At 36.4% G+C, this 18,123-nt stretch overlaps 1 protein-coding gene across 2 annotated transcripts in view; it reads left to right on the top strand.

The window, feature by feature from the left end:
• The window catches only part of LOC124607458 (activating transcription factor 7-interacting protein 1), a 178,931-nt gene that overhangs the window by 112,867 nt on the left and 47,941 nt on the right, over window positions 1–18,123 (top strand). For both annotated transcript variants that reach the window (XM_047139793.1, XM_047139795.1), the window contains exons 4-7: window positions 10,629–10,960; window positions 13,832–13,972; window positions 15,322–15,432; window positions 15,740–15,811. In XM_047139793.1, coding sequence (XP_046995749.1) covers window positions 10,629–10,960; window positions 13,832–13,972; window positions 15,322–15,432; window positions 15,740–15,811 — 656 coding nt within the window. The remainder of the gene's footprint in view (window positions 1–10,628; window positions 10,961–13,831; window positions 13,973–15,321; window positions 15,433–15,739; window positions 15,812–18,123) is intronic.

Raw genomic sequence — 18,123 nt, 5'->3', positions numbered from 1 at the left:
TTTTTGTATTTCTTCCAAATTTAGTCATTTATTTTCAGTTACCATTATCTCTAGGCACATTTCCTTTCTTAAAATATCAAATTAATTTACAGTTTTACTTTTTTCTTGCTGCCTTTCATTTATATTATCAGAATACAAAAACCACATGGCAGTTATAAAATGAAAAGTAGGCAGCATGACTAGCCATTACTTACGTTCAGGAGGGAAAATTCCAAGTACTGCCAACAAACACGTCGCAAGTGGGGGCCCTCTCAACGACTACTCAGAATTTCTCCTCATGAAAGGAATTACTGGCTGCCATTCTGTCTCTGTGTTAACTTCACAATATTCTTAGTAGTTTCTTGCAATATGCACACTGAAGGTAATTTTAAGCAGTTAGTGCAATAAAAGAAAAGCCATTTTCTAACTGTTGAATGTAATTGCAGAAACACACAACTTTATCTACTCCAACAGAGAACTGAAAATATCGGAGTCTCTGAATACGTGTATATACTCCGCAATTCATGAGACACTAAAATCACGTAATGATTTGCATTCTAATGTCTTAAAAATCCTACCAAAATGCATACCCATTGTGTTAATTACAATAAAAATGTATGACTTACATGACCATGTCACCCCCTTTCATGAGCACAAACTTGATTTTTGACCTTGTAATGTTGTATCAAAAAAGCCTTCTTGGCCGAAAGGTCACTTTCTGATGGTCTTTCTGATTTGCCTCTCTGTGACTCAGCATCTCTGCTGTGTGGTGAGTAGCAGCTATCCTTTTAGTAATGATGTTACATTGCATCCTCGATTTTCCATTGTTTTAAGTTTCATTCTAGGATTATAGCTGTCTGTAGACAGCATCTTATTGAACTTTGATTATTGCGGTGTGTGACTACTGCGTTATTTCCTCATTGATAGAGTTCAGTTTGTAGCTGTTGAAGCCACAGAACCATGAATACAAATTGCCTCTGCCGTAGAAAGTGCTGCAGCTCGCTATCCAGTACAGGACCTTCTATCTGCAGGATCATTGGCCCAGTCAGCATGATAACATCCAGTTATTTCTACAGAATTTTCTTTAGTGAAACACAGTGGGTAGATCCTTCGGTTCCTGAAGCTACCTGGGAACTAGTGTCATACTGAGTCAGTGTAGGTGGATCACTGGAGTATTGACTTTTCACTGCATATGAAATACCCGGTCTCGTCACTTCTACAAGATACAGCGGATATCCTACTGCTTGTCTGTGGGATATGCTCTCTCTTCTTTCAGTAGGACTTCATCAGATTTTGCAATCACTTCAGTGGGAGTCCAAAACTTAATTTTAAATACCCACGTAAAAAGTGAAACCTTTTTCTTTGAGGAATATCTACCAATAACTACATTTTATTTATCATCGAGAAGGTGTATTGTTCATCCATCGCATTTGTCCACTGATCATGAGCAGACAATAAAGCTTCAACAGCTTGAGGTTCATTCATATATGGAACTGGACAAAATAAACTGAGGTCTCTCTCTTATTTTCTCTCTGTACTAAACACACACATTTTTGTGGACTCATAAGAGTATGTCTTATCCTCCCATCATCTCTGAGTGACATTCATCATCATTGCTAATGCTTGTGGTGAAAATATCATCTGTATATTTACAAGCTGTCTTTGTTTTTATATCATCTCTTCTCATTTCTTGTGTTTAATTTCTTCTTATAATGACGTATGAGTCAAAATCAGTCTGATGATGCCCTTTGTAGACTTTAATTAGCTGAGAGATATAAGCTTTCTGGAATAGGAGTCTCATTTTTGGCTTTTTTCCTTGAAAATTAGTCATAATTTAGGAGCCAAAGATTCACTTATCCGTCAATCACTTTGGTAGGTGTCTAATTAATAATATAGGCTGCAGTCACTGTTGCCTCTGCTCAGAATTGTTTACGTAAACCAGCATCAAATAACATACACTTATCACATGAACAGAACACTTGTGGAAAAAGCTATGTGAACCCATCCTGTTGAGGAAATATGGAGAAATCATCTGATGCTTTATATTGTTTTTGTTTAAGATGATGTCAAAGTCCTTGGTAAAATACCCTTTACCATTGTCTGAACAAATGATTTTTATGAGGGAAGAGGAAAAAGTACAAAGCAACATTGTGGGTTTAAGTGAAGTCTGTACTCAATAGTAATCTCCAGAGGCCAGTTCACAACTATTCCAGTGTTTCACAAGTCTAATGATTCCCTGTTTTCAGTATTCCTGTGGCTGTGACAGGAGCCAGTCCTTGACTGTGTCCTTCAGCTCATTGTCTGAGTGGAAGTGCGTCCCTTTGGGATTTTTTATTTCTTTAATAGACCAAACACATTTAAGTCACAAGAGACATGTCTGGGCTGTAGGGTTGATGCTAAAGCTGTCCCCACTTGAACTTGACCATAACACTTCATGTGAACTTTGGTATGTGGGGATATACATTATCTTCGAGCAGAATCACCCCCTCCATGAGCAGCCCAGGTCGTATGATCTTGATGGACATGCATAGGGTACTCAATGTCTTTCAGTACATGTTTAATGGTTTTTCCGTGCTCAAGGAATTCGATGAATATCAGACTTCAGACATCGAAAGATGGTGAGCACCATCTTGCCTGCTGCAGGCACAGCATTGATTTCTTAGGCAGAGGTGACAGCTCTGCATTCGCATCCCTGTACACATCTCACTGTGTTATCCCAAAATGGCATATGAAAATTTCAACTGGTTTCATTGTTACATTGAATTTTTTCCCCTTTCCTTTGAATACTCCATACAATTACTTGTCCATAGTATTTTCCAGTAGGTTTTTGAAAGCTCCCAGTATACAGAGTTTGCCTTCAGAAAATACTTGTAAAATTTCTTCTGGAGTAGTCATTAATGAAAATAATTAAATATCCCACACCTCAGAGTGATCCTGCTCCCATGGGACCACATGTCAGTGTGAAATAACTGTGATAGTTGTGATGCTTTTGATTGAGCATTATTGAATGGCCATTTGGTTTGCTTAACTTCAAGACATGTTGTGCATGTGAAAGTACCAATAGCAGACAAATCTGATAATTTATTTACATCTGTAAAATTCAAATGCCTTTTGCATCGATGCCACAGGAAAATGTTAGATTAGCAGTCTCTTCTGTGTGTGTTTAGTAAATGTAAATTATTTAACAGTGTTCAATTTCTGTGGAAACATACCCCATGCTGTGGCAAAGCCACGTCTCTGCAATATCCTTCCTTCCAGGAGTGCTATTTCTGCAAGTTTTGCAGTAGAGCTTCTGTAAAGTTTGGAAGGTAGGAGGCGAGGTACTGGCGGAAGTAAAGTTGTGAGGATGGGTCGTGAGCTGTGCTTGGGTAGCTCAGTTAGTTAGAGCACTTGCCCATGAAACGCCAAGGTCCTGAGTTGGAATCTCGGGTCGGCACACAATTTTAATCTGCCAGAAAGTTTCATATCGGCATACTCTTTGCCGCAGAGTGAAAATTTTATTCTATTTATCAGTGTTGCTAAATGCACAATACAAATGTTCAACCCCTGCTACATATATCATCACAACCATCTTGCGAAAAATGTACTTAGCATCCATTTGTGACCATTGCAGGAACTGACAATATTAGTAGCAAGTTTTGGTGTATTTATTGTGTTACAGTAGTTATTGGTGGGCTCCGTACATAAGATAATAATAATAATAAAGATTTTATTGTCTTTAGGCCATTACAATATATCAAGTCACATAGATTTGTCACGTGCATTGAGGCACCTGAGTCGACATACTGTATGTCTGGATTCATCAAAATTGAAGTGTGGTAGCTGTAAAACTTCTGACAAAAGTTTTATCTTCCTCAGATTCGCTTGCTGTGTTTCTCTTTGTTACATGGTACTGTCTGGCAGTGTGGCCACATTTATTGTGATTGAAGCACCATGGCCTTTTGTTACCTTTCTTTATGTTTTGCGCTTGCACTTGTTTTTCTTGAACACACCTTTTTCCTGTGAAGAGTGCTAAACTCTTACAGTCTGTTACTTCTAATAAAAGCTTTGTTTTTGTAAGGTCTGTCCCAGTCTTATTGTCAAGCCTTCAGTTCAGATTATCGTTGGTTTCTAAGTTTCAGACAAGCCAGCCAGCGTATGTTCCCAAGCCTCTCATTATGGAGATACAATTTAATGTTTCTTAATTTATGAACAGTGGACATAATATTGTTCACGTAAACTTATACACTTTTGATGATTCCAAAGCAGTGGTAATAAGGTTACTCACCATTGCTAATACTACTCACCTGTTTCAACTGCTGTCATCAAAAGCTTGCTCCATTTTTCCCCAGAATTCTTTGGTTTTTAGATGCATCTGGTATGGGCACGTAATTGAATGGATCTAATAATAAAATTAGTCTTGATCTCGCCTTGACTTTTTTTTTCTTTTTCTTAGTGTTGGTCCCACACAAACAGTCCAAGTATTCAACATGTTCCTAAATATGCTGGTACTGAGTGAACTTCCAACTCTCACAATTATCACATCTGGTGAGTTTGTCAGTGTAAAATTGGTTTTGATTTGGACTTGTCTTCTTGTGTTAAAAGCATGCAAAAACAGTAACAGTCCACATACACAGTAGCTGTGGTTATATTGAATAGAAGAGAATAAATAGAATCTTTATTGTCATGTGACATGTTATATGCAGTTATTTGATTGAAACATTGGTGACTCATCAATGAGTAATTCTATGCCTCCGTAGGTATACATAAAGAAAGATACATTAAAAGAAAGCATACACGTGTACCCAGAAGCACATTACAACAGAAAAAGATAAATACATGTTATATTTCTTCATGTTCTTTTTTGAAAATTTTCGCAATGTTTTAAACTTTTTTTCTTTTTAAGTAATTTTCATGATTGTTTCTGTTGTTCATAAATATGGACATACAATCTGTGTGTCTATGATGACACTGACACGTAAAAAAACACATACTCCATAAAAAGGGGACATTTCTATACACCTGGGTACTTATATACATAGTTTACACACATACCGTACATGTTTTATAAGCATGGACACACACAAGAACAACATACACTACATCTTCATTAAAAGAACACACGCATGCGCATAGAACAAACCAAACTTAATACCTCCTCCTTGTCTTCCTCATTTATAAAATCAACCACACTTTAGTGACATTTCCTTTTGAAACCTATTTCAAGGTTTACTCCTGTTGGTTCTAGCTTGCAGTCCTTGATCTCTGGCTGTATTTTATTTCTAAGCTTCAAAGCAATGTAATACGGAGTATTTTCAAATAATGTGAATTGTCAATAAGTCAAGGCTTGCAAATAGTTGTTGTTGTTGTGGTCTTCAGTCCTGAGACTGGTTTGATGCAGCTCTCCATGCTACTCTATCCTGTGCAAGCTGCTTCATCTCCCAGTATCTACTGCAACCTACATCCTTCTGAATCTGCTTAGAGTATTCATCTCTTGGTCTCCCCCTATGATTTTTACCCTCCACACTGCCCTCCAATACTAAATTGGTGATCCCTTGATGCCTCAGAACATGTCCTACCAACCGATCCCTTCTTCTAGTCGAGTTGTGCCACAAACTTCTCTTCTCCCCAATCCTATTCAATACTTCCTCATTAGTTATGTGATCTACCCATCTAATCTTCAGCAATCTTCTGTAGCACCACATTTCGAAAGCTTCTATTCTCTTCTTATCCAAACTATTTACCGTCCGTGTTTCACTTCCATACATGGCTACACTCCATACAAATACTTTCAGAAATGACTTCCTGACACTTAAATCTATACTCGATGTTAACAAATTTCTCTTCTTCAGAAACGCTTTCCTTGCCATTGCCAGTCTACATTTTATATCCTCTCTACTTCGACCATCATCAGTTATTTTGCTCCCCAAATATCAGAACTCCTTCACTACTTTAAGTGTCTCATTTCCTAATGTAATTCCCTCAGCATCACCCGACTTCATTCGACTACATTCCATTATCCTCGTTTTGCTTTTGTTGATGTTCATCTTATATCCTCCCTTCAAGACACCATCCATTCCGTTCAACTGCTCTTTCAAGTCCTTTGCTGTCTCTGACAGAATTACAATGTCATCGGCGAACCTCAACATTTTTATTTCTTCTTCATGGATTTTAATACCTACTCTGAATTTTTCTTTTGTTTCCTTTACTGCTTGCTGAATATACAGATTGAATAACATCAGGGAGAGGCTACAACCCTGTCTTACTCCCTTCCCAACCACTGCTTCCCTTTAATGCCCCTCGACTCTTACAACTGTCATCTGGTTTCTGTACAAATTGTAAATAGCCTTTCGCTCCCTGTATTTTACCCCTGCTACCTTTAGAATTTTAAAGAGAGTATTCCAGTCAACATTGTCAAAAGCTTTCTCTAAGTCTACAAATGCTAAAAATGTAGGTTTGCCTTTCCTTAATCTTTCTTCTAAGATAAGTCGTAAGGTCAGTATTGCCTCAGCAAATTGCGGTTTGCATAATTGTCTGTTGTTTGTTCCTGTCATAGCTCTGATATTGTTTGCATGAACTCGAAAGACAACATGCTAGGGGCTTTTTAAATACTTGGTGCAATGGTAACTGCAAAAACGGATGTAACCACTCCCAGCCATGCTCTGCTACCACAAAGGGAATTTTATGTGTTTGTATACAATAAAAGAGAAGTTTTGTTTAACTGTTAATTAACTCCAAAGATCGTACGCGAAACAAAATGTAATCTCGCGGTTTGTGAATATTTATATGTACTCCACGATTTCATGAGAGTGCAATAGCATGTAATGATTTGCACCTTCATATCCAGAACAGATGTTTAAAAAATCTTCAAATGATTTTGCTTTGTTTTTGAGAGTTTTCATCTACCATTGTCACTGATGTGTAGTGTCTACCCAGTAAAAGTTTTATTTTGTTGATACTCATTATTTTAGCTTATTTCTATTAGCAAATTCTTATTGTATCACCCCACATCCTCCCAGTCATTTAGAAATTGTTTTGTTTGATTAACCATATTCTATGATGACACTAATATTATTTTGTTGAAATTTTTGTCTTCTCTCTAATAATTGCCTTGTTCCATTTTAGATTTCCTTCTAGTTTGCCTTCTTTGTACCTACAACATCTTTAGGATGTTTGTATGCAAATCTTTGTCTATGTATCATATTAATTTTGTAGCATTCTGAACATTTTGTGTAATATAATTTGTTGTTAAATTAATTTTAATAACGTGCGTATCTAATTTTCTTCATGATGATTTTTTTTTCTTTTTTACTTTGTACATGAATGCTCTGCATTGTACTAATTTAGGACTCTCACATCCTATACATTTAGTTTTTATGTGTTAAAATATGCAGTTTCATTTTTGGTTCCATTTAGTTCTTGTCAAGTACATTTTCTAGTTATGTGTGACTGATATATCCAGTTTTCCCTTGAACAAATGTTCATTAGTTTTTGTCCTTTTTAGTTAAATTCCCTATAGTTTTCTTGCTGTGGCGTTTGGGTAACACATTTTAATTCTTCAGAGGTTTCTTGCTGTTCTTTATAATAAGAACACATTGGTGAATAGATTTGAATGATTTCAGAAGAAGATACCTGTAAAAGTGTAGGTAGTCTGTGACAGTTTTAGTGCGCATCTTGTTACTGTTAATAATCTGGATTAAATAAAGTATATACCATAGTTTCCTCCGTGCTCTGTCCCTCTGTTGTAGAACATGACATTATGTATTTTGATTCAGTTTGGTCTTTGTTCTTTTGTCATACTTCTGGTAACTACATATAGCTTTTGATTTTACTCAACTCTTCTTTCAATTCCACTAGCTTATCTGGAGCCTAGGGTTCTGTAATTTGCTCCTAAATAGAAAGTAAAATTGGTTGTATTACTAAGCTCTATATTATTACCCATTTAGCAAGACTTGTGTGTAGTATGATTGAGGCTTAGTAGTAGTTGGATGTTTTCCCAAGGCTGTTTATATTCCTTCACTTGGACCTTAATATGTCACATTAACTTGCACATAGCAGTAGGTTGTCTGAGAACAATAAATGTGACACACTAACTTGCCAAATATTGAAGAGTTTCACAAGACAAGCTGATAATGGTAATTCTCTACAGACCAATGCTCACAGCAGTCCCAAAACTGAGCAGAAAACTTCTGAATCTCAAAGCTTGGTATCGGCATGCACATTTCATGCTCTGATTGTGTCAGAAGAGAGCTCAAGTCAATATTACCAGTTTTTTATTGGACTGAAATGAATTTGTCTAAATAGTTACAAACACTGATTTACTCTGTTATCTGCACTTCAGTTTGTTGAGCAGCCACCACATATTTGGTATACTTAGTGGTCCATCAAGATGGCTGTCTTGTACATCTACCTCTGTACTCTGCAAACCACCATAGTAGTAACTCCCGTGGATCTGAACACGTGGCTTGGACATTGAGGTTTACCCCATTAAGACCCTGTAATCTTCAAAGATGTTGCGTAGGGCTCACTCAGTTCTTAGTTGACTAACAGTGACATGAGTTTTATGAAGATTTCTGTCTGTGTACATCAGCTCCTTTACTAATTGTTTAGAGATGGCTAAATTTATGGACAATGACTTTTTTAGTGATTAAACCTCATTCAATTGTGAATGTATCATTTATTGAAGTTGAATACATTCCAGAATATGGAAATGCTTCTTTAATTCAATAGGCAGAAGTAGTAAAACATGGTATCATAATCGGAGTTCCCAGAGTATTCTCAAATCTTCTCAGATTCTGTGTGTGCTTATTCTTTGAAAACCTGTCACAGTTGTCATCGTAATGAAAATATATGTCATTGCTTGTTCACCTTATGTGGCAAATGCAGAAGGGATTAATTTCGTGGTTGCCAGATGTTAAGTCTATGTGATCTTTCCAAAATGTTTAGCTATTGAGCTACAATTTTGTCTTCCTCCGCCACCTGTATAGTAGTGCATGGCTGTAGAACTGTTCACTCTGTAGCCAAGAACTTCGACATTACTTGTAAGTTTGTAATTGGACTGATATTAATGAAGTCTGTAATGTTCAATATTTCTGGCTCCTGTTGGTGTTGCTAGAGAAGAATGTGTGGCAAGCACCCATAATTTGGAGTTTTATTACACCTGGAGTAAAGTATGGGAAGCTCCTTTGACAAACATATGCTGTCACCTTTAATGGTGGTTTTTAATGTATACTATGGAAGCTGTTCATCCCAGTTGACAATTGGTACTTATTTTTAGGTACTCCCACTTGTCATTAGTTCTATCTTTTAAGTATGCGTGATGCTCATGGCAGCAATGTTAAACCTCATGTACACAATAGTTTGCAGAAATCATAGGAATTCTCACCCACATGCAATTTGGTAGAGTCTGTTTCTGTTCATTAGGTTCAGCATTTATGCAGCATATAAAATGTTGTACGTATCACTAAACTACTAGAAACAGATACATTTCTTGTCATGTCATCAGAGTTGCATTATATATTGTGTTCTTCATATTCATTTATGTCGAGGAATGTAACCTCTTACAGTGGCAGGCAACTTGTTGAGTAATTTATAACAAAGTTTATGTTTGAAGTGTTAGCCAAGAATAAAGCAAAAACTGAATAATAATTCCTCATAAACTGTTCACATTTTTATTATCAGGCAGTATGTCAACTTCATAAATACTGAGAAATTGTGGTAACATTTGATTTTGCTCTTTTATCTTCGTATTGACCAACTAGAATAACATTACTTCTGACTCTCCAATTTTGGTCATTTCCTATTTTTCCTGTATTCCTTTGTCGTCTTCTTGTGTTGCCCTTAACTTTCTGCTATCCATGTTGTCTCCAAAAATTCTATTTCCGATTCTTTGATTCTGTTTCTTTCTAGTTCTTTACTTGCTTATATGTACTGCAGCCCTTTTTGTAGACTGGAATAACCTGAAAGCTTTCCAAGTAATGTGAGATCTTTTATTGTTCCAGTGGACAATAATAAAAGAGGCCAGTTGTTCCATATGGTTGGCTCGGAACCTCACTAGTATCCCATCCAGTACTGCGGCCTTTTTTGCATTTAATGACATAGGTTCTGTGCTCACTGGTATTTGTGTCATTTTAGCCACAGTCTAGTTAGTATATCAGTCCATAAATTATTTGTATCCAGCTATTAGTCCTTGTCAGCTGTGGTTTAAATGTGTTAAGTTATCACCACAAGAGGAGTCACTGATTATGAATGCAGAAATGAAAAAGTAGTAGTTTCGTTTGAGTATTCCTAAGTAAATGAAAATACAATTTTAAATTGTTAAGTTACAATGCTCTACAAATTTAGTATAAGCTGCATGAATGTGAGTGTTAATTAGAGCTAATTTTACAGTCACTATATTTTGCATTGCATGATGCATTCAGTTGAAACATATAAACTTAAAAATATGAGCTGTTTTCTGTAAAAACCACACAGACACAGACACACAGAGAGAGAGAGAGAGAGAGAGAGAGAGAGAGAGAGAGAGAGAGAAAATACAACAAAAATTTTCATCACTGTAGCTCATATTTATTTCATAGCAAAATTAGATTTTAACTATGATAAGAAAGTAGTTTCAGTAGCACTACCACATTTTTCTGACTTTTGTATGATTTCTACCTTTATCTATGCAGCTGTGAGACGCAGACGGAAGCGTTCAATTGAAGATGTGGTGCCAGATAGAATATCAAAACGTACACGTGGAGCTTCATTGGCCAGCAGTTCTGGAGCTAACAGCCCTGAAAAACTAACCCAAACAAGTGCTGAATCTGCAAAGAGACCTGTCTTAGATTCATCTACAGAAGAGGATGCAAAAAGAGTGCGGTTGAATGAAGATTACAATAAAGTTGTGAAAAAAATTGAACGAACGGTAGTTGCAAATGGTGTGGTCACTGGAGAGATAGGAAATCGCCGAATATTTTTGGAGAAAATTAGAGCCAAAGACCTAAAGAATTTAACTGTAGCTGTAAGTATTGTTAGTATGTACATTAAGGTCCTCAATGTATACTTTTAGTGACTGTGTTATAATCTTGTTGTTAGAGAAGTGGTAAAGTAAAATGGGCAAAGGTTCCTAAACTAGACACATCCAAGTTGCTTACTGAACAGGCATACGAACCCTGAGCCCAGTGTGCTATAGTCGCACACTTGGGTCCAAGGCCACACCAACATGAATACTTACTTGTGTTGGAATGATCAAGTGCAACAGACGAGTAGGCTTAATCACAGCATGTACAGCAAGGTACATCATCTGGTGATGTCACATGTTCAACATTTCTCATCCATTTTAGGGGTATATCCTCACATTTGCAAGCCCATGTGTCTTATATTATATTACTTGCCTCAGCGTCATGTAAGTCACTTCGGAGATTTTTAAACGTTATAAGAAATACGCTGTTCATAAACAATCTTTCATCTAACACACAACAGGCAACATTAGTTCTTTTTGCGAATGTCACTAGTATTTGAATCAGTCCAAACATAGATAAAGCAACAGAAAAAATGGTAAATGATGTTCTTAAAAGTATTATTTAGTGAGTTTTTGCAAATAGTCTCGTTCTCAATTTCAGAAAGAGACAACACGTTCAGTCCTGTATATCTAGAGGTACTACATCAGTGATAAGTTTAACACATGGTGAGCAAATAACAACTAACATGGATGTGTCCAAAATTTAGGTATCCATATTAATGAGAAATTAAACTTGAAAAAATATATTGTAGAACTTCTAAAACAACTTAGTTTAGCCACATGTGCACTTAAAATAGTAAATCTTGGGGAGGGGAAAAATCAGTAAGTTCAAATATTTTATGTATTTTCATTCAGTAATGTCATACAGATTAATATACTGGGGTAACACATCTTTTTTAAAAAACTAAGTGTTCATTGCTGAAGAACATGCTGTAAGAGTAATATATGGTGCTCACCCATGATCATCTTGTAGACATCTGTTTAAGGAGTTGGGCATTTTGACTACTGCTTCACAGTACTGTATATTTATTCACTCTTGAAGTTTATGTAATTGACTGCAGTTCAAAGGGAACAGTGATGTACATAATTAAAATACTTGAAGAAATATTGTTCTCATTACTCCACATTAAGATTATATTTAATACAAAAAAGGGGGTGCACAATGCTGCCACCAAAATTTTTGATCACTTACACAATCAAAATGTATAACAGACAGCAAAGTTAATATGAAAACAAACTAAGTTTGTCCTTGACTACTCATTCTACTCTGTAAAATAATTTATAATTTTGTATTGTGTAAAAGGAGATGAGTAGGAATTGACAGCTCACAACAGCACTAAAACTTTTTATAGATAATTAGCACACAGCATCTCTGTTGACCTTGTCACCAATGGGGTGCTGAACTCTGGTATCCCTTTATCCCTAAAGAATCCTCATTGTTGGCATCTGCTGCCTCCTACTTCTGTCCACCACTTTGCCCTGCATGTGTCCTAAATAAATCTGGTCCAAACCTCCTATGAGCCTCATTTAGTTTTTTATCTACAAATTTGTCTTTAGACAATAGAGGGTAACTTACTATTGAAGAATGAATATCTTTTATCCTGGCGATGAAGTGGTATTTCTATTACTTCCACGGAGTATCCATTTCATGATCATACCACCGCAGGTTTTCTGACAGAACACTGTATAACAATGTTATTGAGTATTAAAGATGTGTACTATGGCCCATACCAAATAATAAATGTACAGTACACACAAAATGGGAAAAATTTACGATAATTAGTGAAAACGTTGAATTATGTGTACAAATATTACTCGTTTAACTTTTAATGTCGTCATTGGATGGGTAAAAAATCTGCTCACCAAGTGGCAGCAGGAGAACACACACACAAAAGTTAGGAAAATGTACAAGCTTTTGGAGCCAGTGGCATTTTCTACTGGCAGAAGATGAGAAGAAAAGTGTTTTCTTCTCGTCCCATCCAGTAAGTCTCCCCTGACCTGGGGCCTTGGGTAACCTTTCTGCAATTCTCCTCATTTCCTAAACCTTGCCAGTATTTTCCCCTCTTCATTCCTTTTAAGCCCTTCTCCCAAGACACTCCAAAAGCTTGGAAATTTCCTTAATTTCCATATATGTTTTCTCTGCCACTGTTTCCTGAGTGGATTGTTTTACCTATCCAATTGTATTTTCATAAATTGTTTACTTTCATTTAAGTTTAGATTTTCATTGTGTTTAGGTAGCTTTGCTTAGTCATGTGGCAGTACCACAAGACGTTTTGTTCCCTGAAAAACAAATGATTTTGACATATCTGCAGTCCTATGTGTTTTTGTAGTGTGCTCTCCTCTCGAGCTTGGTGTTCGACCTTTACACATTCATTATTTACAAACTGTATTGTACAATGAATGTGTAAAGGTCGAATGCAGGGCTCTTGAGGTAAGTACCAAATGAAGGTGCACAGAATCTGCAGATAAGACATAATTGGTTTTCGTGGGAACAATGCACCTGATCTAAACACCGGAACTGCCACCTGGTAGAGCAAAGCCTCTGAAATGTATCGTAAATCAAAACTTAAAGATTAGTGACAGCATCACATTTTTTATTTATGTTTTAAACAGTCAGTTACTGAAAAAAATGAGAGTATGGCATAAGTGAAATTAGTAATTACTGTATTAAATGCTTATTCACAGGCATAAATGAGGGCTAGGTCTTGGAATTATTCTTTATATATTCTTTATATGTATTGAAAGATGTTTCATACTATTATTAGACCATAAAAGTTAGTATGAAAGTCAGTTATGCTGCATTATGCACATGAGTGTTGTACTGAAGAACATAAAGGCTTATCAGCTAAAAATTGACTTCTCGTTTTACAGGAACTGGAGGAATTTTTTGTGGAAAAAATCTGTGAAGCTCTAGCCTATCGTCACGAAATAGGCTTACTGCGTCAGAAGCAGCAAGCTGTTGAAAATCAAATGGAGCTATGGCGAAAGAAGAGTTTAGCAATGTGTAAGCAGGTAAAAACATGTTTCCTGGAGAATTAATGCTACAATCTGCGTGCTACTGGAAAGCAGTTCCTTAATATTAAAACTGCAGTGGAACAGCATAATGAAGTAACTTGATTTCTTGTGCGCTGTATGACATAGATACTGAAATGTGAGTGTAGGTACTATGCAAGAAACTGTCCTTTATTATCTAATCTGAACAGTAACTGATTTGCATCAGAAATAACAATACTTAATTGTTTGCTTGAATGTAAACAGTAAGATTTAAATTTAATAATTCATTCTTTGGAAAATGAAAATGTGCTGCAATAAACTTATTACGTAGATATCCCGTGGCGACTTTCATAGAGATGTTTGCCCGTCTTAAAATATTTGGAAATTGACAGGGTTTTTTCCTCATGGATTTAAAAAGAATAATCAATGGTATGGAATAACCCCCTATTTCTTCAAATTTTCTGCTGTCTTCAGTATGAGGAGAGTGTTTCCTCTGTGTCAGTTGTCTTGTCGGAAATGCTGTGTTTGAATTTCAAGAATTCTTCTTTTAAATTCACTGCACTTTAGCCCACTTTGAATTGCATTTGTGACATATCTTCATTAGTAGCCCAATTACTTAATATGTGTGCGGTTTTCATACTTTAGGAGAAGGCCTTTTTGCCGAAAGCTCTAATGCCTAGTAGTCTTATTATGGTGCCTGTCTGTGACTTAAAACTTGTATAATTGTTAAAAAATTCTGTCCATACATAACATTGCTTGGAAAGATGTTGACAGACCTCTTTGGGCATGTGAGCATTAAAACTGTTAACCATGTAATAGTTAATCATGCATTATTATTATTATTATATAACGGAGATGCTGAGTCATGGATAGGCACAACAAAAAGGTTGTCACAAATAAAGCTTTTGGTCAATAAGGCCTTCGTCAACAATAACACACACACACACACACACACACACACACACACACACACACACAGTTGTGTGGTGTGAGTTGTGTTTGTGTGTGTGCATTGCACGCCTGCGCTATTGCGTGCGTGTCTGTTTTTGACATAGGCCTTAATGGCTGAAAGTTTTTTTTTTTTTTTTTTTGCCTATCTGTGACTCAGCATCTCTGCTGTATGGTGAGTAGCAACTTCCCTGTTCATAATATTGTTACATTCCATCCTGAATTTTCCGTTGTTTGATATTATTATTATTATTATTGTTATTATTATTATTTGTATCATGAGTTTGTGACTGGTCCTTTCAAAACACTGTGTGAGAACAAGTATCAAAAATCTCTTGTAATCTAATTGAAAAAAAAAATTGTACAGATTGTTTGAAGTGTCTCTACTTACACAATATGGCCTTCATTCTAATTACAAGGTTAGAGACATGGAGCTGGTAATGAAAAGGTACCAGAATGATATGAAGACACGGAAAGATCGACCTGTGATTCCTGTGAAGGTGACTAGATCAGTAGGACTCCAAGTACATGTGAGTATATGTACTGTGTTTTCATGCCCATAAATGGGAAGAATTTCGGTATTGTAACTGTAAGATAGTTGTTACCGTATTAAACACTTAGCATTAGGTATCTTTGTGGGCATTTCCCAGTGACAAGGAGCTAATTCTGCTTTCGTATCCATTTTGAATGGCTAACATTTCACATTTACTGTTAAAATTTTTCATTTTTTGTCAGGGAGGTTTAGTTATTTCATCACTTGGTAGTTTATTGTAGTGTTTAGGAAAGAAGAAAGGAAAACATAATGGATATTGACTTCTTAATTTTTTGTGTTTTTAGGATGTAGCGTCTGACCCTTCAAGGGCCCTCCTCCACAAAAGAAAAAGAATGGAACAGCAAGTTTCGTCAGTGGTAAGTTTTCTGTAGCCTTCTGAAGAGATGTGTAGAATGGAAGTTCTGGAAGAATGCTATGATACATTGATGAAGGGGGGGGGGGGATAGTGTAAAATTCTGAGAATGTAAGTCTATTAACAGCATTTCGAGTGTTGCATTGTATATGTTATGTTCTGGGAGTGATGTTAGTATATATTCATCATGGATATAAGTTCCTGTAAGCAAATGTCAATATTTGTCCTGTGTAATTAAGTTTTATTGTAGATTTGTTGTGCTGTTTGTGTGGTACTACTTGTCGGTGTGCAGTATGAACATTAATCCATGGTGCGGGCCCATTTTTTTGCATCCAACACAGACTGAATCCTCCTGAGTATCTGTATGTACTAGATGTTAAAAAGCTACATACACAGAATTTTAGTGCATTTAGAGGAGATAAAAATATTTTCTGTGAGACAAAAATATCACAGGTGCACTGTTTCTCTGCTAGGTGTCTGTGCAGGTTTCTGGCACTAGCAGTGGTAGGTGGTGCTGTTGAAACTACTGTGGATGAATATTGTTTTAGAGATTTTGCTGAAAACTGCATCCATTTGCGTAAATATACAGCTGGCACCTGTGCGCTAATACTTCTCTAACACACTCAAAACTACCAAATGTTTTCATAAACGACTGCTGCCGCTTCAGCCATATGCTTCATCCCCTACTATAGAAAGAAATCCATAGGAGTGAGGTTGGGAGAACATGGTGATGGCCATGGTACTTCCCCATCCTTCCCACTTCAACAGTTTGTGAGTGTAATGGAGCCCCGTCAGGCTGGAATCACAATGGTTACATGAATCCCACCAATGGTACCCACACCAAATTGTGAATATTCCTGCATTCAAAATGTCTGTTTTGCATACTAACAAGGCCGTACAAGGGTTACCTGACATTCCCCAACATCTCTGGTAGTACTTATGGAGAAAGATACAGTAATTTCCTCCACAGAACGTGTTAGGCATAAGATATGGCCCACTCAGGTCGTCATGAACAATTTTAGCCAGCACATTTATAGCAAATCTGTTAGCAGTGAAACAAATGAGTTGCATTAGGATTTTCCAACTTCCAAAGATGGCTGCTATATATTTGTCTCCTTATGAAGGCAGCCAAGTCCATGAGCAAAGCACTTCTGTGGAAGTCAAGAATATTTACAATTTGGTGTAAATACCAGTGCCAGAGTTCTGCCAAATGGGCATCTATTTTTCTAGCTATAATTAGAATGATGATCTGATTACCCACAGTTACATCCTATTCTTGGCAACTGCTTCATTTAATACTACTGTATCATCAGTGAGTTTGAGGAATGAAAAACAACCGTATTATAGTGGGACTGAATTCTTTCACTGTCACCATTGTTTGTGGTGTCCACAATAAATCCAAACAATGTTTAGCAAACATTCTGTATTCACTTCTGTTTGAATGATCATAAAAACATTGATCACATCAACTCTGTTACATTCCTTCAGCTCCTTCTCAACAGTCTCTTTTGAGACACGCATACCCACTAGGCACTGTGTGTGTGTTCCTACAGTTGAGAAACTCAGAAGTGTCTCAGTTTGAGAAACTTTAGCACTATTCAAAATGACATTTCTAAGATAAAATGCATGTGCCAAAGCCCCAAGTTCCTTACAGTTGTTTTCCTTGCTTCAGAATGCTGTAAACTTACTTTTGGCAAAGTTATTTGACTTGAAAAGAGAGATCTTTACAAACGGTTTGCTCCCAAATCAATTTGCACGGCATTTTTTGTTGAGTATGAATATTGTCCCTCACATGTGTCTGCAGAGTTTAATTCTAGGTTGTTTAATTTAAGATACAGCATGTGATGTGGATATTTTGGTCCCTCAAGTAATGTTAGCAGATCCACAAACCTGGCATGATTATGAACAAACACCATGTGTGTTTGAATTGTGTTCACATCTCTGTGCCAATTTTTTTTTTTTTTTTTTTTTTTTTTTTTTTTTTTTTTTTTTTTTTTTTTTTTTTTTTTTTTTTTTTGAAATTCACACCACTATTGCTAGTGTGTCTCATATCTGGCAACTGGAAAAACTGACAACCTCATGGAAGTAATTTTCCAAATAAAATACAGCTCCAAACTGGCTATTCCAACGAGTCACAATAAAATTTTTGTTTACATATAAAAACAAAGATGAGGTGACTTACCGAACAAAAGCGCTGGCAGGTCGATAGACACACAAACAAACACAAACATACACACAAAATTCAAGCTTTCGCAACAGACTGTTGCCTCATCAGGAAAGAGGGAAGGAGAGGGGAAGACGAAAGGAAGTGGGTTT

This window comes from Schistocerca americana, chromosome 3, assembly GCF_021461395.2.
Source record: "Schistocerca americana isolate TAMUIC-IGC-003095 chromosome 3, iqSchAmer2.1, whole genome shotgun sequence".
In the NCBI taxonomy this organism is placed as follows: domain Eukaryota; kingdom Metazoa; phylum Arthropoda; class Insecta; order Orthoptera; family Acrididae; genus Schistocerca; species Schistocerca americana.
Note: the sequence above shows the minus strand (reverse complement) of the source record. Positions and strands in the feature narration are given on the sequence as shown.